General features: G+C 34.7%; 1 protein-coding gene across 6 annotated transcripts in view; it reads right to left on the minus strand.

Moving 5' to 3' along the window:
- PHF14 (PHD finger protein 14) overlaps positions 1-27,489 on the minus strand; it is a 189,608-nt gene that overhangs the window by 84,262 nt on the left and 77,857 nt on the right. For all 6 annotated transcript variants that reach the window (XM_055147149.1, XM_055118864.1, XM_055146003.1 and 3 more), the window contains exons 15-16: positions 20,915-20,965; positions 20,675-20,796 (exon numbers count right to left, since the gene is read on the minus strand). In XM_055147149.1, coding sequence (XP_055003124.1) covers positions 20,675-20,796; positions 20,915-20,965 — 173 coding nt within the window. The remainder of the gene's footprint in view (positions 1-20,674; positions 20,797-20,914; positions 20,966-27,489) is intronic.

Here is a 27,489-nt window from a genome sequence, read left to right on the forward strand (position 1 = left end):
AGAGAATGAAGGCCAGACAGAGTACAGAGAGGTCTAGATTAGACCCTGGCATCACATGACTACCTAGGCACTAATGTTTGGGGGTATAGCTGTGTGGACCCCTCAACCACCTCACCGGGGTTGGTCCAGGTGGCACTTGGATATTGCAGGCTATGGCTCTGCTCCGTGTCATCACAGGGCTGGAGCAGCCTAGCAATGATCTCTGGTACTGAACCATTAGCCCAGCTGGGCTACCTTAGGTTCCTGAGCGCAACTTAAAAGCCCTTTACCTCCAATGAGGACATGTAAAGATACAACTATATACCAGGCTTAATGGAACTGATAATTATAAACACAATAGTATGTCTGATATTAAAAAATCACGCTCTCTTACCAAAAATCACTTTTAAAAATTTAAGATGGTTATCAGAGCAGAAAAATCTAGGAAACATTGTGAGGTGCACAATTTTATGTTGAGATTTAATACTACTACAATGGGTACAGAATATTAAGACTGATAACAATTAATTAAAATAATGGGAATAAATGAATAAAATGTCAAAAAATGAAAGTAGCTCCTGACACATAAGGGAAATATAAAAGCCCCAGTGCCATACTATATTACACACTAAAAGTCTTAGTGTTTAAAGCATTGAATCAATGAAGAGATTATTACCATTAAAGCAGAAGGTAACATATTCTCAGAAAATACTCAAATGATGAGTGGTCCAGAATCTAGAGTAAAATTGTTAAAAAGTACACATATTAAAATATACTGAGGAACGATTGGGAGAGTGCTCTGCAATTATAAAATAACAACTTTAATACCATTATAAAGCATGAAATCTCAAAATAAATAAATAAACAAGACTATCAAGGACATGTAAAGATACAACTACATACCAAAACTGTTCCTCTTAAAAGAGTAGAATTAGGACCATATAAGATAGTATAGCTAGGAAGGAACTTCCCTTGTGCACAGCCAAAAAATCTGAGCCCCACCAGGAATGATCTCTGACCACAGAGACGTCCTGAACACCCCCTAAAAATAAACAAGCTATATATATACATACACATATATATGTACATATAGAGAGAGAAACAGAGAGAGAAAGACTAAAGAGTAGGATTATTTTAAGTACTTAATATAAAATACAGAAATGTAGCAATATGATAATGTACACTGGAGCCATCTAGTTCCAAATCTAATACTAACTAAATGAACTTTCACAAACAATCCATTTTAAAAAAAAATCACTGAAAAATAACAGCATGCCACATTTTATCTGGGTCTTGTAATATAAAGATAAGTAAAACTCTCTTATCTAGTTCACAGTCTGATGCGGAACATGGGGCAATTGAACAAAAGCATAAAATTCTTAATACAGAAGAAATTCATTATGTGTGACAAATAATGGCAAAGAGACCTGCATAAGCTGTTATTAATGCATTCCAAATAGACAATCTTTGCCTGAGAAGTGGGAGAAAAGGTTAGAGAAAGGATTAACAAAAAAATTCAACAAAGGATTAGTGCAAGTGTTTAAAAAAAATACATTGGTACTATCAAGTAAAGAATATTTGAAATAAAATTTGAGGCAGAAAAAAAAATCAGCAAATATACAAAGGAACTTTTAATGGAGTATATTACAAAGTCCACACAGGTTAGTATAGTTAGAGAATAGATCCTTACATGACAAGGATCCATATATTTTCTTGGATACCTTCTTTGAAAGAACTTAAGTAAATAAGGTGCTTAAGTATCCAATATATTTAAAAAAAGGGGGAGGGCTAAGAATACATTGGCTGGAGGAAAGCAAAACTTTAAGGAGGAACAAAATTTAAGTTTTCTGCAAAAGCTCATATGAGAGAGCAGAAAGGCCCAAACGGAAGCAACAGAAAGAAAGATACAAACTGATAAAAATTGCTGGAGATGTGAGAAAGTACATATTGAATCTAATGTGCCTGAAGAATCAATGGGTATATCAGTCAGATATTAAACAGAAAGAGGCTGGCTAAACAACTGGGTATTAATTAATGTGATAATTAATGTGATAACTGAAACATATCTAGACAAGATGACCAGGGAGTGTACTTAAAGGATCTCAGACAGAGTGTTAAGAAAAACTAACATGAGAGGCAAAAGCAGATTCAGAAAACACTATAGAAGGACAATCCAGAGATAGAATACCTAGGTGAATGACTCTCTTCAAAGTAAAAGGAAAGAGAAGCTGAAGATGCAGAAAGGTAGGAAACAAGCTAATCAGAGAGCTTCCTGGGCTGAGCACATGCCATCTCCAAAACCACAGATCTTCTGATCACAAGAGCACAAAAATGGGAGCGACTCCCAAGCACTATGCTAAATGCAACCCCCCTCCCAAACTGCTGGATATGGTCCCTCAAACAAAACCACAGCAAACCAAATAGAAAATAATCAAGAACCAAGGATGATGATACATGCAATACTGGTAGAATGGTAGAATGTTAACTTTAGAAGGAAAAGGAAACCGATCTCCCACTGTACTTGTAAGAGAGAACTAAGAAAGGACTTTCATACCAGTAATCTAATGAGGTAAGTTACAGGTCAGATTTCAGAAAAGGTAGGAACATCAGTCTGATGTGTTCTATTTTCTATGCAAAGCAGATGATAAAGTCCTTTGTTCAACATGATAAAGGAAGAGTGAGTGACAAGATTAGAAACCTAAGGACAGAAAGGCACTATGGGGAATAAAAGTCCAAGTTGACCAGGAAACTACAAAAGGACTTTCAGACAACACTTAAGTCCTAGTTCACAAATATTAGGCATGATCAAAATTAAAAGTATACTTGAACCAATGAACTGTTTCCCATCAGTATCTTTCAACCTTAGTAAATATATTAACTGGATGTTTATGGTACTTATAATGTCTTTTGAAGGAGAATTCTGATGTTTATTTTCCTTGAATAAGAAATTTTATCTTCCCCAGTAATAGTCTTTCCTGACGCAAGCTTGTAATAGGTTTCTATTTAAAAAAAAAAAAAAATTTGTTTGGTTGGTTTCTTGTTTTAAAAAAAATTGTTTCGTTAACTAATCATTGCCAGTGTTTTAAAATATTAAACTTTTTGATGTGTGTTGTAAAATAGAATTCTAGTTTCAATATTTAATTCATGAAATTAACTTACTAAAATATTACTTAAAGGTCATTACTTTAACAAAAAGTATTACTTTATTTCTAATCTTAGCATAGATTTTTGTTACTGTTGTTTCCTTTTTTATTCTCTGCCTATCACTAATTACCTATATGCAAGAAGGTAGAACAAATTTACATCCCAAAAAAGATTTCTTCGTTAATGTTGAGTTGGTTTGAAGAGACAGAGAAGAGTGGGCAGGCCTTGTATATGACCCACCAGATGACACCCCAAATAGTTCCACTCAGTGTGATCCCTAAGCAAAGAGCCAAAAGTAAGCCCTGATCATCACCAGGTGTGGCCCATAAATAAATAATACAAAACAAACATACAATTAAGTTTCAACATACTGAATAAACACATTTTGTAGACTGCTTTGGTATAGATTTATCTTCCATCCCCAAAACAATGTTTGGTCTATTTTTATTTGGAATGTATATTTTTGGAAGATAAATTTTCTTTTGTATATATAGTAACAAATGTTCTTTAATGTAGTTTTTAATTCATATTTCAATATCTGGGAGAAATATTTAAAAAGAGGGGCTGGAGCGATAGCACAGCGGATAGGGTGTTTGCCTTGCACCCAGCTGACCCGGGTTCGATTCCCAGCATCCCATATGGTCCCCTGAGCACCGCCAGGGGTGATTCCTGAGTGCAGAGCCAGGAGTGACCCCTGTGCATCACTGGGCGGGCCCAAAAAGCAAAAAAAAAGAAAAAAGAATATTTATATAAAATTTGCCTTTTTCCTTAAAAGAAAAATAATTGTGCATGAAATACAGTAAAGTTTTGAATAAAATACCTCATAATCAAAACTATTATACTGTTTTCATTAGCCTTTAATGTTTGAATCATTTGACCCTTTGTGAAATACACAGAAATAGCTGTGTATGTATAAGTATAAATAAAATTCCTTCTGAAGCTAATAAAAATATTGCAAGGTTAATTTTACTCTTAAACAAAGTAAGGGATATTCTACCAGTAATAAACCTTGTAAAAGTGTATCTCAAAAAATCAATAACTTTGTGATTTATAGCTAGATTGATGTGATCTTTAAGATATTTACTAGTTTTCTTCCATTAAACTTTCTTAAAAATAAATTTTCCTACATTATTAATAAATTTCTTCTTAGATATTTAAAATGCTAATCCAATACAAAAGAGAACTGGAATTGCTGACTTACATATGTATCTTTCTCACAGACACAATTACAATGGTGCTGAGAATGGGGGAAAGGTCAGGTGCCTAACTCTGGTCTTTGCACATGCAATGTGTGTGCACCTGATATGAGCTATCTCTCCAGCCCCATGGCCATATCTTATAATGATTATGATGTCAATCTTTGTATTCAGCTCCTTTTTAATTTATTGTTGTTGTTGTGGGGGTTACAACATGGTTCTCTGAGTCTAACCCTAACTCTCTGTTGGGAGAGCTCAAATCTGGCCCCTACATTCAAAATGCATATTCCAACCCATTTTACTTCTGTCTGATGCTCCCCTTCTTTACTGATGAATCACTGAAGATTAATTACCAACTTGGGGTCAAAGAGATAGCTTACAGATATAATTTATGTTAGCAAGAGACATGGAAGAGAACGGCATGGTAAGGATTCCTTACAAACCTTAACTGAAGTACAGCAAAACTGTAAGTCTCTATATCAAAAGAAAAATCCAAGTTTAAAAACAAGACAAAAAATAAACAAACAGTGCCTTCATTGCATGGAATTATTACAGGAATTCAAAGTATGAGTTCTCAATTAATATTCTATTAATAAATTTCTAGCAACTTAAGAGTGAAAAGGGCTCCATATAGTTCTCTATTAATAAAATATGGCAACCTTATTCTCTCAATTCTGACCAAAACTGCATTAATAGAACAACTGGTTCTACATATCCAAGGAGCTAAAAATAGCAAAATTTAAAAGTTTAATCAATAAAATTAATTTTAAAATACTGAATACACATATTTTTTTGATGATGGCTAAGCCAAATTTCAATAAGTATTATTCTTAGAGACACATAATACTAGGAATAATAAAAATCATTTTAAGAATTAAAACATAAAAAGTGAACTAAATAAATTATACTAAAAAATAAAAAATGACAAAAATATTTCAATCTAACTAGGTTTCAGAGTTTTAAATATACAAATTATTCGCATGTTCCTAATTAAGTGATGACTTACTCTTAAGAGGAACTTAAATTAAAATCAATAAGGGGTGAAGCAATAGCACAGGGGTCAGAAGTACATGCCTTGCAAATACAGGACCCTGAGTTTCAATGTCAGCTCAAGACCATAAGCTCTATGAGGTATAGCCATGACAGTCCTCAACACCCCTGTATCCAAGTAGCGATGCCTCACTGGGCCTGAGTGCTGAGCCATACAGTCCAAGAAAAGCTTTGCCAGGTGTTGTTCCCCAGACACCTAAGCACTACGTGACTCATCTTAGACGATTTTCTAAGATATTGAACTGCAGTGATGAAACAGAGGGTAAGGCATTCATTCGCCTTGCATGCAACTGACCTAAATTCAATCCCAGGCAACATATCTAGTCCCCCGAGTACCACAGGCTCAGGAGTAATCGCTGAGCACAGCCAGGTATGGCCCCAAAGTCAAAATAAAAAAGTTAACAAATTAAAATAAAATTAAATTTAAATTAAAAGTTAAATTAAAAATTAAAGATTACATGTTTAGCTAGAGTGATAGCACAGCAGGTAGGGCGTTTGCCTTGCATGCAGTCAACCTGGGTTCAATTCCTCCATCCCTCTCACAGAGCCCGGTAAGCTACCAAGAGTATCCCGGCCACACGGCATAGCCTGGCAAGCTACCCGTGGCATATTGGATATGCCAAAAACAGTAACAACAAGTCTCACAATGGAGACGTTACTGGTGCCCACTCGAGCAAATCATGAACAAGACGACAGTGCTACAATGCTACATTTAGCAATATAAAAGGCATACTGTATGATAAGCATTAAACTTGGGGTCCGGGAATAGTAACATTAATTAGTTTAACTATTAAGATAAAGTCTTTATAAGCTAAGAATTATACACTAAGACATAATTAAATATGAAAGTCCGATAAGATACTTTCAACTCCAGAGAGTATAATACAGTGTAAAAGCAAGATGGCATGAAAGAAACAAGAAGGTCTAGGAAAGAGAAACAGTGCTATGGTTTAACTAAATATAGTGAATAATGTGTTTCACTACTTGCATTTGGAGCTGTTAATAAGATATGAAGTTAAAAAAGACAAAAGACTAAGTCAGATTTAAAGGGATTTGAAATTTACATAAATGAACATAATAGTCACATAAGTTATATATAAATGAATACATGTTATAAACTATTTCTAACATGATCATAGTAGTGTCCTGACAAGATACTAGAGAGGAAAAGCATCAAAAAAAATAAAAAGAAAAAAGTCTCTTTAAAAAGGCAACAGAAAGATTAAGAAACTAGATAGAAATTAGAAATACTCAAACTGAAGGTGAAATTCCTGATTACAAAACAGACTAGAAGAGAGCCCATGAAGGTGAACATACATTACATATTTCTGTTCATTAAATCCTAAGCAATTCATGAGGCAAAAAACTACCACTTCTAGCTTACAAAGGAGGAAACAAAGACACTGAGATCATATTGTCACAACTATTAAGTACTGAGTGAGATTGGAACCACACAATACTTAATAACTTAGCTCTAATGCTCAGGCATTTGAACCACTATTTTGCTAATGATAAGAACCAGAACAAAACTATGTTATGAAAATCAAAAAACAGAACACAAAGAAGAAAGGCTGGGTTATCTATATTAAATGAAAAAAATGAGACCAAATATGTTGAGGACACAGAAAATAAACTGTAAAATTTAGCAAGTCAGAGTTCCCCATGTTTTTTTCAATACAAAGCAACAGATTTTGCCTTCAGAATCAATCACCAGACATGACATATTCATTTTCTGCAAGCTTCAAAACATTACAAAACAGTTACATAAGAAGCACCTTTTTTATATAATAACAAAATAGTCTCTGAAAACGAGTAAATTGTGTTTTATTTCTACTGTACTTGAATTGTTGCTGGAAGGGTCATACACAAGTAGTGCCTGGGGACCCAGGAACACTTCAGCAGTGTCTATATGAGGGGATCATGCAGTATTAAAGACCAAAATCAGAATGTCACTATACAAGGCATGTGCTCTGCTATTTGAATCAATGTCTCAACTGCCCAAATTACGCTTTAAAATCAACGTGACGTACCATAACAAAGCAAAATAGTATTTTTAATATTATATCACTACCAAAGTATAAAAACAGAATATTTAATAAAAATATTCATCTGCGAGAAGAGACAGATAACATGCAATGTCTATCTAAGTAATATATAAGATATTAATTGCACTGTCGTAGCACTGTCATCCCGTTGTTCATCAATTTGCTCGAGCAGGCACCAGTAATGTCTCCATTCTGAGACTTGTTGTTACTGTTTTTGGCATATCCAATACGCCATGGGTAGCTTGCCAGGCTCTGCCGTGCGGGCAGGATATTCTCGGTAGCCTGCTGGGTTCTCCAAGAGGAATGAGAGAATCAAACCTGGGTTGGCCACATGCAAGGCAAATGCCCTACCTGCTGTGCTATCACTGGCTTTTTAAATAACATACTAGATTAAAAATTCATGTAAAAATCGAAGCAAATTAAAACTTTGTTTTTGCAAGAAGCACCATAGCAAGCAAAGCAGAAAAAAGGAACCTGAAAAAAAATATTTGTAGCAAATATAAAAACATGTGATAAGATACTTTTTTCAAATAGGAAAAGTAACTAAATACGTAAAGAAGATCAACCTAAGGAATGATAACACCCAACTGTGAAAATTCAGATGACTAATATATGAATAAATTTCAAACTCATAGGTAGTCAAATGCTAACTTCTAATAGGCAAAATCCAATGCTACAACATACTAACACATTCATGTCTACTGAAAGAAACAACAGTTCTCTATTTTATCTATTAATAATTACCTATCGTTTATCAAGTATATTTTCAAACTATACTTGTTTTAGGATAGAAATTTAACAACAAAATTCAGCAAGCTTCTTTTAGGATAAAATTAAACAACAAAATCTCATCAACAGGAAAATGTCACAATAAACTATAGCATATCTGCATTATTATGTATTTTGTGGTACTTAAAGGATTAGTTCAGAGGCTGTAGAGAAAGTACAGGTGTAAGTTTCTTGCTTTGCATGCTGCCGATCAATGGTTCGATCCCTGAGCATTGTTGGGGGATGGCCACAAACTGGGGGTTCAGAGGCATTAAGGCATTTAAAATGGTATCAGAATATTCATTTGAACTTAGAAATAAGTATCTATGACTGCACACTAAATTATAATGTATGTTATCACAACAGGAAAGCGTTCTGAGGAATTGAAAGGAAAATAACATTCCTCTAAATACCTTCTGGCTATTAAAATGATTGCAAATAAGATGGATTGCTTCGGTGCAGAAAACAAATCAATAGAGTAATTTAATAAATGTGTACTAAGCCAGGATACCATAAATTGTTATTATGAAAAGGAAAAACTAGTGGCAGGGGAGATGGCTCAAAGACTGAACCACATACTCTGCAGGCTGCAGTGCAGGGTTTGATCTCCAGACAGTCTCCAGAATAGCAGCATGTGTAGCCCTGTCCTGAGACCACTTCAGAGATGTTCTGTCATCTCACAAAATGCTAAAATACAATAAAGACAACTACAGTTCTGTGCTGTTTCAGGGGAAAAAACACTTTTTTTACTTTTGTAACGTTACAGACAGAAGTTAAAAAATACAAAAGTTACAAATGGGAGGAACGGAGGTTGTGATAGCAAAACAAGTATTTCCTGGGCCTGAACAGAGTATGTATTGTTAACCCAGTTTTACATTTACACTTACTCTTGGTATTTGTGAGTAGAAAGGCTCAATGCTGAAGTTAGCCATCCAGTCATTAAGTCAGAAAGGTGCTAAACATTAAGTAAACAATTGCATGAAAGAGGAAAACAGTTTGGAGTGTATGTTATCGAGAGCAATCCAGAGAATGCATGAATAGAGTTTATTTCATGTTTCTCCATTATGGTTTTATTGGATTTTTTTTTTTTAAAGTAAGTCCAAAGTGAGGATGTGGTTAGTGTGCTAGCAGTTTTCCCATTCTGATTTGCCCTCTTTTCTAATACTAAGTGTCCTATCTGGGTTACATTTACTATTTTAAAATAATTTTTTATTAAAGCTATGTTCATTAAACTATAAAAACATAACTCTTCCTCATAGCTCCGTCTATTAAAATGGTTAAATAATCAAAGAATATATGTATATCTCACAAGAATATGTTGTACACCATTCACTGAACCACGTCACCTAACAATAAGGCTAACAATATACGTATTTTTTGTGGCTGCAATAAATATCATGAAGAACACTCAAAAGCTGTCCTAATTTACTTTCTTAGAGGGGTGTGGGGGTTTGGGGCCACACTCATCAATGCTCAGGGTTATTCCTGGCTCTGAATTTGGGAATAACTCCTGGCAGTGCCTGGGAGACATACGGGATACAGGAAGGGATTGAACCCAGTTTGGCCATGTGTAAGGCAAGGGCCCTGCCCACTATACTATCAATCTGGCCACCAAAGTCACATTACTTTTGGAAAACTATTCTATAAAAATCCCTATAAGTGAAGTGCTATTACTTTATAAACCTCATATCATTATGTTTCTGATTCATATTATTAAATTATATTCATCATGAAAATCATACCAGTTTAATTCTCTACTACCCAAGTATGTAGATAACTACGACTTTCCAATACTCCCATCATTTTTCAAAACAGGGTGAGAAATTTCTTGAGATTACTTCTTTCCATATTTCTTCTTTCATATATGGTAAAACACAATCACTCTTTGAGAGCAGCAAAGAGTAGTCTCCTATCTTCATCACTAGCACATCATCAGTACCATGGAATAGGAAGCAGCTTGGGATAGTGAAGAATTACTGACACTGGCAATGAGGGTGGTACAGTTATAAAATCACATCATCTCAATAAGATAATAACATGTGAAACTTGCTAGAGTTATTAAATAAGGTAAATTAAAAGCATAAGGATTTTAGAAATTTTTTATAAAGACTCAAGACTCTGTATTTGATGACCCTCAAATATTTAGTCAATAGGGCAAAATTTATTCCACTAAAATAGTCCTTAAGTTATTTTCAATTAAAAGCAAAGAATATATATATAACCATAGTACATACTGTACTAATTAGCAATTTGGATCCAGAACACAGTTCTCTTCAAGAAGTTAAGATTTTAAAGTAATTGTTTAACTCAGTATGAAATACATCTTGACAACATGACATTGGAGAAGAAAGAAACAGTTAAATGTTTTTTTGAATAAAAAAATTAATCTATTCCTAAAATTCATAAAATGCAATTAAACCTCCTCCAAAAAAAAGCTAAAGAAAGAATTAATGGCATATTAAGAAATTCCAAATTAAATTTTCATTCCTGATCACTGAAATTTTCAAGAATAATGCTATAATCCTGGGGAAGAAGTGGCAGGGTAGTGATCAGCTGAACACTATCTGATTTTTTTTATCAGAAAGTAAATATGAATAAGCAAAATAATTATCAAGCTTTTGGGGTTTTGTTTTTGTGAAAAAAAAATGTGAATGGGACCATGCCCAGGTAGTCCACAGTGATATAGAAATCAGAACATCTAACGCTGCAAGAATCTTACCAACTCTTTTAGCAAACTACTCTCACTTAACAGCCGTATTTTCCAAACTTAGTACCTGAGTATTAAACTTCATATGGGACAACTTTACAACTTCTCCCTAATAGAAATCAGTCTTCTCACAGTTAAAAGACACCGATCTTTTAGCCCAGTGTTTTGCAACCTTTTTCAGGCTGTGGTCTTCCTTTGTTTCTTCCTGTGGCCCTGTATCTATGAGTTGGTTTTGTAGCCTTATGATATGGCCTCCCAAATAATAAGGCCCCGTGGCCTTCTTGGAATATCTTGGGGGAAAATCCAACTGGGAAACACTGGGATCATGGAGTTTGATTTCCAATCACTGAGACTATTTGTACTCCGCTTTCTTTTATAATTAACCAGAGATTAGTAATATAGATCCAAAGCAACAATACAAAGGAAAACACTTTTTGTTACATGTAATAATTATAATGCATATAATTGCTAAACAAAATGTTCTTGATTTATGACATGTTATGACCAAGTGTTACCAAGAAGAAAAGGAGGAATGCAGAAAAAAAAATTGACTTTAGCAAACATCAGTTTGAAGATAAAAAAGAACTAAAGGATTTCGTAGATCACAGTTAACACACAATTTAAAAGGGGAAAAGCCATGCTTCTAAAATATTTTATTTATTTTGAAAACAAAGATTCCTTTAATAGAATTCAGTGCTTGGTCACTCTTCCCTACATTCCTATTCTAACTTTGGCTTCCTTTTAATGAAAAAAGGGAGTCAGCAAAACAAAATGCCACCATTAAATCATTTTGCAACATTTTGTGTCAAAAATGTAATGGGAAATGCACACATCAAGGGAAAGGTTACTGTTCTTCCAGAACGTCTTTTCCCTTGGTTCATGGCTCATCCTTCTATATAACTGTGCACGCACTACTGATGGTTTTCTCTCTTGGTTTAATGTGGCATTTGAAGGATTATGGCATTTTCAGGAAACCACAGTGCAGTGATTTTAGTGGTTATCTAGTTGAAAGTGATATTGTGATTTAGAATAACTGCTCTATTTACGCGCAATGGTAAAAGTCAGCTACCAAGTCATCCCATAATGTCAGCCTAATTTTTGATTGTGTGTTTTCTTAATAATACATGAGGTCAGCCTAGAAACTGAGTACAGAATTGAAGGAAATTCTTTTTAAATGAAAGTCTTCTAGATATAAGTTCACTAAATTTAGTTTTAAATCCCATTAAAGTGCATTGTAATGGAAAGAGCTAATTCAGAAAACATGCAGGCAACTCATTCCAGTTAAAGCACAATTCCTCTTCAAAAAGTTTCCCCCCAAAGATGTCTAAAATTAAGAGTTAAATATTCTTTTTTTTTTTTCAGGTCACACCCAGCGATGCAAAGGGGTTACTCCTGGCTCTACACTCAGGAATTACTCCTGGCAGTGCTGGAGGGCCATATGGGAAGCTGGGAATCGAACCCGGGTTGGCTTCGTGCAAGACAAATGCCCTACCCGCTGTGCTATCACTCCAGCCCCAAAAGTTAAATATTCTTAAGAATTAAAATTTTTAAAACCATGTCACAAATGTGAAATAATTAAAAAACTATAAACAAGAAAACATGAGAGCAAATGTAAAAAATGCTAGAAAAAACAAGAAAGTAAGTCAACATATATTACCTACAAAATATCTTAGCTCTTAACATTTTTTATCAAATTAAAGAAAAACACCTGGGGCTGGAGCGATATAGCACAGCGGGTAGGGCATTTGCCTTGCACGAGGCCGACCCGGGTTCGAATCCTAGCATTCCATATGGTCCCCTGAGCACAGCCAGTAGTTATTCCTGAGTGAAGGGCCAGGAGTAACCCCTGTGCATTGCCAGGTGTGACACAAAAAATAAATAAATAAATAAATAAATAAATAAATAAATAAATAAATAAATAAATAAATAAATAAAAACAAAGGAAAACACCTACTATACCCCACCTTTACTAATCTAAATCTCAATTAATAAACAGCAAACAGTTGCTTCTTTTTAGTTAACACATCTATTTTGGATAGGCTATATCTATAAAGTATAATTAAAACAAAAATTAGAAAAAATCATGGGATAATTACACAATTAATTTTTTTGGCCAGAGGGTTAATATTACAAATTACTCAGATTTCCATATTTTCAGCTTCTTTCTCCTCTTCATTCTTATAGTATTATAAAACCAGAGAATGTGAGAAAATAATCGTTCAAAATGAATTAACACCATTGATCCTTCTAAGAATGAGATAACTGGTTCCCACAGAAGTCATCTACATTTTTCTAGTAAAAGAATGTCTTGTCTGCAAAATATTATGTAAAAGTTCAGGCTTTCAATTTCAATCCCCTTCTTTCTCGACTATTTTTACTGGTTACTTAAATTTTCAAGAGTAGCTTATTTGTTTTATTTAAATATTTCCGTTTTGGGGGGCCATACCCTCCAGTACTCAGGGTTTACTGTAGGCTCAGTGCTCAGAGATCACTTCTGGCAGCACTGGGGGTGGCATAGGGGGACGCTATATGGTGCCAGGGACAGAACCCAAGTCAGCAGCATGTAAGGCAAGTGGCCCATTTGCTGTACTATCTCTCTACAGAGGTTTAGGCATCTAGTATATAGGGCTGGAGTGATAGCACAGTGGTTAGGGCCTTGCACGCAGCCAAACCAGGTTTGATTCCTCTGCCCCTCTCGGAGAGCCTGGCAAGCTACTGAGAGTATCTCACCCGCACGGCAGAGCCTAGCAAGCTACACGTGGTGTATTCGATATGCCAAAAACAGTAACAAAAAGTCTCACAATGGGAGACGTTACTGATGCCCGCTTGAGCAAATTGACGAGCAACGGGATGACAGTGACAGTGACCTACAAGAAAAAAATTATCTCTCAATAAGCAGAAATATTATTACCCTTCTTTTTCAAATTAAAAAATACCCACATAGTTCAATAATATTAAGTAGAAAACAAGGGTTATATTAATTACCTGTGCTACATTTAGAGAAAGAATAAGACAATATAAGAGGGTTAATAAGGTTGATAGATTTTCTTATTGTAGAAAAGTGAAATCATTTCTTTCATATACAATGAAACTAAAACACCATACACATATTTTAGAACGATCTCTTTTGGGATGGGGGGTGTTGGGGGCACTATACAGTGCTGCAGCCAGGAAGAGAGGATCAAATCCAAGGCTTTCTTTCACATGCACAGTTATCAGTCCAGTCCCTTGACTATGCTCATATTTTAAAAATTAACAGATCATCCTAAAGTTGTATGATTCTGAGGTTATATTCTGAGATTTAAGTCTCAGCTTTATGGATGCTGAAAAATCAAACTGAAATAAATTTTATTTTATTTTTATTTAAAAAATTCCCAGCTAAGGAAATATTAACATTTTACAACAAGTCTTGGGGCTGGAGTGATAGCACAGCGGGTAGGGCATTTGCCTTGCACGAGGCCGACCCGGGTTCGAATCCCAGCATCCCATATGGTCCCCTGAGCACCGCCAGGAGTAATTCCTGAGTGTAGAACCAGGAGTAACCCCTGTGCACCGCCGGGTGTGACCCAAAAAGAAAAAAAAGAAAACCATTTTACAACAAGTCTAAAAATATATTACTTGTTACGCTTACTAAACTGCAATAGACTACTGTGTCTATTATCCAATATATTTTTCACTAATTTAAATAAATTCCTTTCTCTATACCAAACATATTGGGAGATATATATAATCTGTTGTCCAAATATAACTCACAAAATGTAAATATAGTAGTATAGTGTTGGCAAGCTTTTTTTAATGACTGGCATTTAATATAAATACTAATCTCCCTAAAATTTTATAATATTGTGCCTATATATTCTGAGACTTCTTCAATCGGTAAGCAGAATAATGATATGCTGTTCTTTAAGACAAGGCAAAGGGATTATGGATATATTTAATAACTAGATGGCAGATACAATTATGAAAACTAAATGTAAAAATATAAATACTGATTTTGACCAACAGAAACTCCCACAGATGTACATGGTTTCAAATATAAATGTACACAATTAAATATATATATATTTTGTGTATATGTATATATACAATAATATTCACAATATATACAATAATATATGAATATCTAAATATTCATTATAAATATAATGAATTATAAATATAAATTATAAATATAAATATAATTATAAATATAATGAATATTTAGATATTCATATATTAATAAAATCATCTGAAAAGTGTTCAATATAAGAATATATATATTTCTTTACAAAGATCCCAAAGCAGAACCTACAAATGTCAGATATATTATTAGAGTTATAATCCCCATTCAATATAAAGTATGAATCACAAATAATTCAGTGATATTGACAGTTTAAAAAGTAAAAGCCATTAGTATATTATAATAAGTCCTTTTAATCATTTTTAGAACATATCATTCCTAAAGATTATGGCACTAAAATCTCAAAGAACATCAAATATAGACTTTAAAACAATAAAATAATTAAAATAAAACATCAGTTATGATCTTGAAAGAGATTTCATTATTCAACCTGTGAAATATACACACAGCAAAGACAAGTTTTAGCCAACCTGAGTATTAAGTATAAATTACTCTCTGTCAGATCAAGAGCACTGGTTCTGTGAATTCTTTCTACCACTTTCTAATTCTGTAACTTTGGGAAAGCTATGAAGTTCTCTGTGCCTCAGTTTCACCATCAATCCAACGAGATTATAGAACAAAGAATCCTTAGGAATTCAACTCTATCTTGTTCTTACTGCTTATATCATAAGAAGCAACAATCATAACAGAAAAAGCTACCAAACTGGACTTCACAGAATATTAGTAACTTCTGCTTTTTAAATAACATCAGTAAGAAAACAGGTGGGGTGGGAGACATAGTACAGTAGTTACGGCACTTGCCTTGAATGTTATCAACCTGGGTTTTTAATCCCCAGTACCTCAATTTATGCCAAAAATCATGTTGGGTAATCCCTGAGCACAGAACCAGGAGTAAGTCCTAACACTGTTGGGAGTGATCCCCAAATCAACAACTCAATAGTACATAAACAACTCAATGGGGGCTGTGGGGTGGTTGACATCCCAACGGGGGGGGGGGGGGGGGGGGGGCGCGGCTATTTCAGGCCCTGTGGCTTAGAGGCTATGCCCAGGGAAAAAAGTGCATTTCGGGGAGGTGGCAGAGGTATCTAACCAGGTCAATCTCATGCAAGACAATCACAGTAATTCCTGTACTATCTCCCTAGCCCGACCTAATTGTTTTTAAAGGGGGAAAAAGGAGCAGTTCACCAAGAAAGTGATATAAAGAGTCGGTAACATGTAAAATGGCTCAGCATCATTACACATCAGGGTAATACAAATTAAAACCACAGTGGGACACCCTCATTCACCTATTTCTTACACATCAAATAAAGGTAAAACATGACTTTTACGTAAAATTTTGTAAAAAGCAAAACTAATGGTAAAAAAAAAAACCACACCATCACCTTTAAGAAAAAGGACTGAATGAGAAAAGGGCACAGCTTTTTGACAGTAATCTGTATCTTAACAAAAATGGGAATTACATGTTTGCTTTAATTAAAATTCACCAGTTTACCCATTTAACACTTGTACAGTTCAATGTGTAAATTTTACACTCTATCTCTCTCTCTCTCTCTCTCTCTCTCTCTCTCTCTCTCTCTCTCTCTCTCTCTCTCTCTCTCTCTCACACACACACACACACACACACACACACACACACACACAACCTAATGAACTAAGTAGATTAACTTTTCTTTGACAGTGGATGGTGTGGGATGCTCTTCAACAATGCTCAGGGGTCTGGAGGTGTGAATTAGTAGTTTGACGTGCAACCCAGCAATGAGATCCTGCTTGGCCTGGCAGGTTACAGAGGAGCTTCCGTGGCCACTCCTAGTGCTGCTTGAAGGCTGCGTTTCTTAGCCTTTTCCAGGATGGGGTGGGGGAGGGAAGGGAGGGGCTTCTGACTGTTTCCTTCCTCTACCCACATATTCTCATGCTGTGGCTTGCCACTTACATGATTTTTACCTGTGGCCCCTTTAGAGTATGCCACTCACAGATTTTTACCTATGGCCACCTTTAAAGTATTCTGGGGGCCCACAAAGCCTCCAGTAGAGAGCACTGCTTTAAGGGACATGTGGTGCCATGGCTGGAAACTGGAGCCTCATGCATGTGCTTGACCCCTTGGAGCTATCAGCTAGACCCCTAGGTTTACTATTCTCTTTGCAGTGACTTGCCAGTTATGAAGTTTTGGCAAACCAATTCTGAATATTTTCTGTATTTCTAAGTTTCATTAAATGGGTGAAATATCTTCCTACCTCTTTTAGAATCTGATCATTTTTGTATTTTTTTCCCATGGCCAGTGGAACTAGTACAGTCTAATCATTTTAGAAAATGTATTTCAAGAAATTTTCAAGTTCTTATCCCCCATTCTCCAGAATTACACATAAAAAGGACATGCACATTTCTGAAAAGTGAAAAAAAAATTTACTATTTAGCAGAACACAACTGATGAAACTCTTTCGAGTAAACATAAAGTTTCGTTTGCATTATTATATAATATTGCTGCCATACTCATTGCTAATGGAACACTGTATGAGTTTAATCATAGTAGAGAGTGAAAACCCAACAAAGAGAAATACTACATTACTTACTAAAGACCTGAGAAAAACTTAGATATAAACCAGAAGATTTTAACAAGTACATACTAATAGTTAACTAATAAACTGAACGTGATTTTCTAACTATATAAAAACTATATACATATAGATTCACATATAAACATATACAAATAATTGAAAAATGAAGGAAAAATTTCTACTTAGCCTGAATTACATAGAGAAGTGTGGTTTCAAAATTAAAGCTGCTGAACAGCAGGTTCTAGTGAGCTATGTACAATACATGGCTTAAAGAAACTTGAGAAAATGAATAGTATATTCATAAAAGATTGTTAACTAATTATGACCCCAAAACTTTCATTTTGAAGAGAACCTAGTAATATATCTCTGAATAAGCATTGAAATATATCTTTAAAAAAAACTGTCATATCTTAAAATTAAAGTTAAAAGAACAGTATGTATACATAATGTTTAAGAAACAACTTAAAAAGGTGCAAGCTTTTAAGGGGTACTAGCAAATAATAATGGCAATGACAATAAAATAAAAGGTCTCAGGTGAAATGACAAGCACTGACACATATAACTACCATTTAAAACACATGAAATTCTACATAAAAATCTTCTTTAACCCAAGATCAATTGTTTAAACTGAATTTATATGTGTTATTATTATTTTAACATAATAATATTTAATATAAACAGTTATTTTTATAACTTTACAAAGTTATAATATTAGTACTCCATTTGTTTTATATTCAATGATATGTGTGTGTGGGGTGTGTGTTTCCATCTTCATTACTTTTCTAACTTCTTTAAGATTGGGGTTGGAGCAATAATGCAGTCAGTAGGGTTCTTGTTTGCCCTGTACACAACTGACCCAGGTTGAATCTCTGGCATCCCATATGGTTCCCCAGGAGTGATTTCTGAACACAGAGGGAGAAGCAAAGTGATCTCTGAGCACATCACCAGAATTAAGTTCAGAGCACTGCCAAGGGCGGCCCAAAAACCAAAAAATAAAATTTTTCTCTAAAACTTAAAGGAAAAAATGGTAAGATCTAAATAAGGCAAAACGAATAAGACTTTGTATATTCACTATTATACATACATATATATATATCCATCTAGAATAACAATATCTTTATTTTTTTCTTACAGAAGCCTTTTACAATTTTTCAGACACTTATTTATAATAATTCATCCTGTATATAGGAATGGAAATTTGAAACCAAACCTAATAGTCAATGATAGAAAATACCATCAAGACTAGAAAAAAAATGTTTTTCTTTAGTACAACTGAAATATGATGTGTTGAAAATGCTCTTGGCATAAAGTGTTTTAAAATAAAATACTAGGTTCATTCTTTCAGATACATAGCCAAATAAATAAAACCATGACAAATACCTATCGGTGTGATAGCAAAAAGGTTTGAATCCTCTTTAAAAAACAAAAATAAAGAAAGAAAAGGGAGGAAATGAGGGTAAAATATGTAAGTACAAAATGATTTAAAGGATATCAGATCTCTTAAAAAAAAACATTTTGGGAGAGAGTGGTTGTTTTTGTTATTTGAGGGCCATACCTGGCAGTACTCAAGAGGTTACTCCTAGCTCTAAACATAGGAATTACAGCTGACAGTGATCAGGGAACCATTTGGGATATGCTAGGGATTGAACCCAGGTTGGTTGACTGCAAGATAAATATCCTTCCCATAATCATCAGTCCCTCTTAAGTTTTGTGAAACTATTGTTTCAAATTAATCATGCTCCACAAAACCACCCTTAAACTCAGGGTCATTTCTCCAGATCGACTTTTACGTTCATTATATAAGATTGTTTTAATATTTTTCCCCTTCTGTTTACTGGATTTTTTTATGTACTCTATTATGTTATGCTTAGAGCTTCTGCTATTTTATGTTAATCCAAATTATACATAATATGGGATTATATATATGGGATTGTGTGTGATGATCAAAATTATTTGTGTTTATCTGATACTAATTTTAACTAATTTTACCCTAAATTTAAATGCGCTAATTTTCAAAATTACTCATTCATTATCTATGTAAACTACTTCAAATAGCATTGACCCAATATTATAAACAATTTTGTTGAAGCAGCTTAGCTGCTATTTTACCTTCGCTTTTTATTCTTCTGGTAGAATAAAACCTCAAAAATTTAAAATTGCATGACTTCATTTGAAAACTTTAAACAAATGCTAACCTCTTAATGTTAGATAAACAGCATATTTATTTTAAAATGCCACTGCTATTATGTTTTATACACTTATTCTTTTTGAAATGTTTAATTTCTTGTCCTCAATTAACAGGGCTCTGCCAAATAATAGTTAATAAAAGGTTATCAGTACAGATTCCAATCAATATACTACAAGATTTTTGGTGTCACTTTCCGTTGAAGAGTGATACTTCACTTAACCGCCCCCAACCCCCTCTCTGACCTAGGACTTTAAGCAATTTCTTCATCTCAGCCAGAAATTAAGTGCTAAAATTAGCCATGTCTGATGCTCAGGAAAGCCGCTGTGCAACATCAGCTGAGATTCCTGGTGAATTTATATCTAAGGAGGGAGGGGGGGGGAAGTATCAAAACAAAACAAAAAAACAAAGAAAACAACAACAACAACAAAATCTATCCAAGCCACCTTTTCACCTTTCTTTATATCATGAGAGAAGCATTTAACACATATTGATGTATACTAAGGAAGTGTTGATGAAGCTCTAATCAATAAAACACAAGTCGTACTACTAATAAGCTTTAGCTTTTATAATCTAACAAGCTGTAATATTCTTCTTTTATTTAATAAGACACTAGTTTTAAATAAAATGTATCAAACTTTCAGGGTCTCTCTGTATAAAAAAACTGTCAACTTCTCATCAAGAGAAAAACAAAAGGTCATCTTCAAAACCCAAAGCATCACTCTTAATCATCCAACTCCATACATAACCATATGTGGCAAGCTAGTAAATAGATGAAATCTGTTTTTTAAAAATCCAAGATAAGATGTTAAGATTTTAAGAAAGGTCTTACACTGTGACATCCCTCCCGCCCCCATAATATTTGTGATGAGAAAATGATGATGAAAATAGTCTCGCATTATAGGGAAAGTCACTGAATTTAACTTACCTGACAAGATTTTCATTGTCACCAGTTCCCTTGCAAGTTGCACACTCAGTTCGCAAATCTTCAGCCTTGGGTTTCTTTTGTAACACAGACTGCCTTTGTCTTCTCTCTCTAGGAACTCTTTCCTGTCATATAGGGAGAATAAAACAAAGCAAAAGACAAAAATTGGGTATGAGGAAAGCAGATAATTTTAAGCATAACTGTTCTAAGTTTAGATGGCAAAAAATGCTCATTTAGTCCAACCTCATGTTTTTCTTCCTCAGGAATAAAGCTCCGTTTCCGTCCTCTGGTTCTCTAAAAATAAATAAACAAATAAATAAATAAAGATACCTAATATTTAACTTATTAAATGAACACATTATTAAAGTATATTTGTTACTAGTGCTTAAGCTAAACTCTGAGAAGTTATTTCTAATGCTTCCTTGATCTAACACATTTTAATAATTTATATCATAGGAAATATAACCTGACAAATTAAACAGGCTTTATAATACTTTTAAATAACACAAGTACCAGATAGGAAAGTTCTCCAATTTGTTATGATGGATTATTATATCAAAACATAAAACATATGCAACTATGACTTTCTCGGTGCATTTCAATTTTCCATACTTCTTATACCTGACTTCTGCAGCTAAAATGCTAAATCTGGGTTTATGCTACATCTGTTATAGCCCCACGTGTATAAGTGCATTCATGTTGGAGTAACAAAAAGAAATTATTTTTAACATCTATGTGTATAATCTCTGGGTGGCTAGGCAGAGCTCCTATGAAGAAACACAAGGAAAAGGTCTTTCGGAACCATCATGCCCACACCACCAGATACTGCTGGGGATGGCAAAGAAACGCACACCAGTGTAGGCTTACAGCTAAGGCCTACTCTCAAAGAACAGTACTCAGAATTGCCCTTCAAACTATCAATCATGGCATCCCCTAAGGTAAAATGCACGATCTGTCTTACTCTCACTAGAATATTTTGAATTAGAATTTTTTAGCAAGTTCCTCAAGTATGTCATAATATAAGCATGAAAGTTTGATAATAGTGAAGAAGAATCTGCACATTTTAATGTCATTACTGCAATTAGTATGACTAAACATACTTCAACGAGATCCTATCATAGAATGCATAAATTTCTCCACATTGAAAATTCATTTTCTATGACAATGCACACATTAGTGTTATTTTAAAATAAATGTGTTTATATATGTATTTTTTAGCAAGCAAGAATTATAAGCAACTTGAATCTATTATATCTTACACTCTGAAAAAGCCGTTCAGAGAAATGATTTGATGATTACACACAGCTGACAGCTATCAGCGACAAACCTAAAATCAAGGTATCTCAGCTTTTAATGCAGCGATTTTTCTTATATGCCACACTGAAGGTCAATAATTTAATCCTAAATAGAAATGAGCTAAACTTTTATAAGAAAGCAAGTACCATGTATTATATCTGACAATCAAAATATACGACTACACCATGATAAAGAACTCTTATGCTTTGAAGAAAAAGAGACATATACATGCACAAGATAGAAGAACCAAATGACACTATATTCTACCCAATCTGGTATCCTATAAAGCACAATGATTAACACAACTCATTACTAAAGTAACACAATACTTAAATTTCCAAAGAGTGCCAGGGAGGTAGAGGGGTCAGAGAGGAATGAGAATTTCTTAGTCCAACCATAACTCTTGACAATACCAAGTCCTAAAATCAAGAAAATGTTTAAAATTGTGGATTTCTTTTGGTATAGTTCTAATGAAGTGGTTGTAAATGTAATTATGACAACTCAAAAATATGACTATAATAGATATCTTAAACATAGTAACCCTGAATGAAACAAAAGCATAAGAGGAGCTTAAAGAGAAGGAATGATACAAATTTTTAAAAAGGGAGAAAAATATCTTTATTTAGCTCATATAAGAATTTCAATTATCAAGCACTTATCCCATCTAATAACTTGATGGTATTTCATAATATGGCTGACACTATATTAGGGATAAAAAAGAATAAAAATGGCACATGTACAATTTTTTTGAAATGTTATTTAACATCTATATGCTTAACAACTTAACTTATCTACAAGTCCTAAATCATTAACTGAGGGATAAATTGTGCTTCAATTAACAACTATTTTTTGAATGCATAAAAGTTTAAAATTCCTGCCAACAGATGACATGATTCTGTTTTTTGTTTTTTCTTTTTGCTGTTACTTACAATTTTTTTTTTAATTTTTGAGGGTTTTGGGCAATACCCAACAGTGATACTCAGAGTCTACTCCTGGCTGTACACTCAGCAATCACACCTGGTACTCAGGGGACCATATGCAATGCCAGAAATCACACCAAGATAGGCCCCGGTACAAGGCAAGCACTTTAACTGCTGTATTGATGTCTCTGGCCCTGTTGTGTTACTTTTTTATTTTTTAGCTTTTTGGGTCATAGCTGAGGATGCACAAGGGTTACTCCTGGCTCTGTACTCAGGAATTACTCCTGGCGGTCCTCAGGGGATCTATGGGATGCTGGGAATCGAACCTGGGGGGGCTGTGTGCAAGGCAAATCGCTCCAGCCCCTGTGTTACTTCTTCTTTTTTTTTTTTTTTTTTTTTTGCTTTTTGGGTCACACCCGGCAATGCTCAGGGGTTACTCCTGAATTTGCACTCAGGAATTACTCCTGGCGGTGCCCAGGGAACCATATGGGATGCTGGGAATTGAACCCGGGTCGGCCGCGTGCAAAGCAAACGCCCTACCCGCTGTGCTATCTCTCCAGCCCCACTTTTTAAAGAATTTTATTTGTCAAAAGTACTATGACAATTTGAAATGCCTGGATGACCTGTTTTTTCATCTTTCTATAGCAAGTATACTATCTGAAAACAAAAGATAATATTAAGACATAATATGATACAGTGTTAGGAACAATATACCTAATTTTTAAAAGAATCAACTTATTTTTAATTGCCAAATAACTCACTAATAGTTTATTAATGAATAAAATCAATAGTTCAATCAAAAATTCATCTGAAAAGATAATTAAAATATTTCAATACTTTACACCTTTAAACTAGAAACTGTCACTGTCATTGTCATCCCGTTGCTCATCGATTTGCTCGAGCGGACACCAGTAACGTCTCCATTGTGAGATGTGTTGCTACTGTTTTTGGCATATCAAATATGCCACAGGTAGCTTGTCAGGCTCTGCCGTGGAGGCGAGATACTCTCAGTAGCTTGCCAGGCTCTCCGAGAGGGGTGGAAGAATCAAACCCTGGTTGGCTGCGTGCAAGGCAAATGCCCTACCCACTGTGCTATCGCTCCAGTCCTTAAACTAGAAAACATGTAACAAATTTTAATGTATAGTTTTGAGTTGAAATCATTTTAATTTACAAGCCAAATAACATAATTTTCTTCCCAAGACCAGAATGATTCATTTGAAAAGATAAATTAAAAACTACAAGGAAATGAATTTACTATAACTGATATTACAAACATGGGTTACACATATTCATTTGTACACTATGTTCTCTATAGTAACATTTTTCTTTCTGATGACATATTTATATAAAGGGAAATTAGTGATATGTGATTAGATAAAAATCTAAGGAACGTCGTAAACGTTTTCTTTCCAGGGCTATCATAATTCTGTTTAAAGTTACTATTAAATACAACAATAAAGTAAGAAAAAGCCAAAGCATATTAATATTTAATTACTTAAGTGGCACTGACTCCAAAGTTCCTATATTTCCACTAAATTAGTATCTGAAAAAGTATAAATATATATATACATGATAGACATACATAATATAAAATATATATGCCAACTTATAGTCACACATATAAAAATAATATTTCTACATATTTATATATAACATTTCAAAAAAAATTTGGTTTTGGCCACACCCAGCAATGCTCAGTGCTTACTCCTAACTTTGTGCTAGGGGATCATTCCTACTGATACTCAGGGACCTTGTGGGTGCTAGGGATTGAACTCTGGCCACATTCAAGGTGGCCTTACAAGTAATATCTCTCAGGAACAACATTTCGAACAACATTTCAGACTTTCAAATTTTAAAACTTTATCTCTATCCTTGTTAAACAACACACTACATTGTTTAGGTAAAAAAATAATTGAAAACACTATTTTAGGGATAGTAAGCTTAAGTTATTTAAATAATTCTTAAAAACTAATACTTGGAAGACATACTTTGGTCTAACATGCTAAATGCAAAATAGATTTAACCATGTATTTAAATCCATTACTAAATAATTATCATAAAGGAGTCATTTTGAAAAATTATGTTTTCAATCAAACTATTAAGTATTTTGACTTCATTGCATTTATTTTTAAAAAGAAGAAGTATATAAAGCAACATAAAAATGTATGAGACAGGAAGAAAGATCTGACAACTTCAAAGAGAGCAGAAAATGATGAATGTGTTTTAAAAAAAGAAAAACTATGGAAAGATAGGTCCAAACAAGTCCTTTGGTATTTGTATAAAAGATGAAAAGTCACTAGATGACAGTGGTAAAGAAAATGAGAAGAAAATCTGAAAGCTTTCAAGTTACATTAAAGTTATTAGAAAGTATGCCCCAAACTACAAACATCATTTTAAAGTAACTTCAAAAGGGACACAGATAAGCTAATTTATCTTTTCTTCAAAAGCAATTTCCTTGCCTAAAAGCAAGTGAAAAGTTTCTACATAGAAAGTGTAGGAAAAAAGTCTAAGTAACAAGGTACTTAAACAGAAGTATCACTAGCCACCTTTACAATTCTGTAGTTTCACAAGTGAAATATGATAAATATGTAAGTATAAAGGGACCAATTCACTCTCTAACGAGGGTCTAGTTTCTTTCTTCTCAAAGTGAACTGGCTATGATGAAGACAGAGCTGAAGACAGAAATAATTCATTTGTGAAATAATAAGTACCTACTGTGAACTAACTGAAGTAGGCGGCGGAGAAACACTGGTGAACAGGACAGCTCCTATTCACTGTAAGTCTGCAGATAACAAGTGATTAGATGAATAATTATCGATGTAATAGAGTAATACAATTAAGATGAATCATACAAATAAAGTCACATATTGTTTCCATCCCTCAAAATCTCAACTACAGCATCAGGGAGATGGTTCAAACCGCTAGAGCACATGCTTTAAAGGCAGGAGCCCCGGGACCACAAGGTGACCCATCGGCAGTAACCTCTGAGCTCGGAGCTGGATACAGCTCCCCTCCCCAGCACTACAGCTAAGGGTCAAAAACCAAAACCAAAAATCTCAACTCTAATCAAAAGTGTTCTTAAATGGAAGAGTCTTATTTTAGGGCCCATATTTTATATTCACTTTCCATTTACTTTAAAGAGAGCCTCAGAGAAAACTTTTTTTACTAAGTGTGACACTGGCACTGGCAATCCTCAATTTTGGAGATTAAAAGCTCAAACTAGTGAGGAGGGGCAGAAAGGAATCTAGGGTGATAGCAAAAGCATGGCTGTATCTTCTGTCTGTTCCCTTTCATTTCTTTCACACTTTTCATGTGATTCAATTTTGTCCTATTTCTCTATAGACTTCTCTTTTCAAACTCATTGTTTTAAGTTCTGACACTATTACCACAATGCTCAAGGGGTACAGATAATGCCTTCACTCTGGTGTTCCATTCAGCATCTAATGTTCAGTGTTTCACATTATTAGTAGTTCAACTGATATATGTGACCCAAAATTAACCAGCTATGGTTCAAGAGTAGGACATGGAATCATAAGCAAAGGCTAGGGTAGAGGAAAGCACTGTAGCACTGTGCTCCTGCTGTTCATCAATTTGCTCGAGTGGGCACCAGTAACGTCTCCATTGTGAGACTTGTTGTTGCTGTTTTTGGCATATCCAATATGCCACGGGTAGCTTGCCAGGCTCTGCCGTGCGGGCGGGATACTCTAGGTAGCTTGCCGGGCTCTCCGAGAGGGACAGAGGAATCGAACCTGGGTTGGCTGCATGCAAGGCAAATGCCCTACCCGCTGTGCTATCGCTCCAGCGTTGGAGAGGGGAAAAAAGAATCTAAATTCCGATTGAGTAAATTTTGACTAACAGAGAATTTATATTTAAGAAAAAATATAATCAAAGTGCCCACACAAAAGACTAGGGCTGGAGAGATAGAACAGGGTTTGTATACAGTGGACCCCACCTTGATCCCCAGCATCACGGGACTCAGATCACCACTGGAGTGGTCTAGGAAATCCAGAGGGGCTGGCCATAAATGGCTGCATTGCCAGGTGGGGGCCCTAGGTGTCCTGAGGACCACTTGAGAGCCCTCTTCTTAAAAAAAAAAAAAAATAGGCAACTGACCATAATTTCAACAACTTTAAAAAAGGTAGGGCTCAAATTTATATTTGTGTATATTATAAATAAAAGTTTACCTTAAAGTAAGATAAAGTGTTGGGGCTGGACTGAGCTATCAGGGCGAGCCCATGTATACTGTACCGTGCTACGGACAGGAACATAGGGACCCATGAAAATGGGCGAGACTTCTCGTGTGTCCTGACTGGTTTGGATGAAGCTGAACATTTTCCCCCTTCAAGCTGCCTTCAGAAAAATAATTTCAGAATACTGAAAAGAGCAGTTTTTCCTTCTCTCACAGAAGCCTGGCTGGTCTTTGACATGCAGATGGTGTTAGCCAGGCCTGACCTTTGATATTGTAAATTGTAGATTTCAGGTGCAAGCACAGCCTAGTCTTTGGGATGTAAATCCAGGTGCCTGAAGAAGGTTTCAGTTTCGGTTTTGTATCTTTCCCTTCTCAGTTCTGTATTCTTTTCCCGAGGCTATAGGCCTACCCAT

This window comes from Sorex araneus, chromosome 1 (assembly GCF_027595985.1).
Source record: "Sorex araneus isolate mSorAra2 chromosome 1, mSorAra2.pri, whole genome shotgun sequence".
Lineage (NCBI taxonomy): Eukaryota > Metazoa > Chordata > Mammalia > Eulipotyphla > Soricidae > Sorex > Sorex araneus.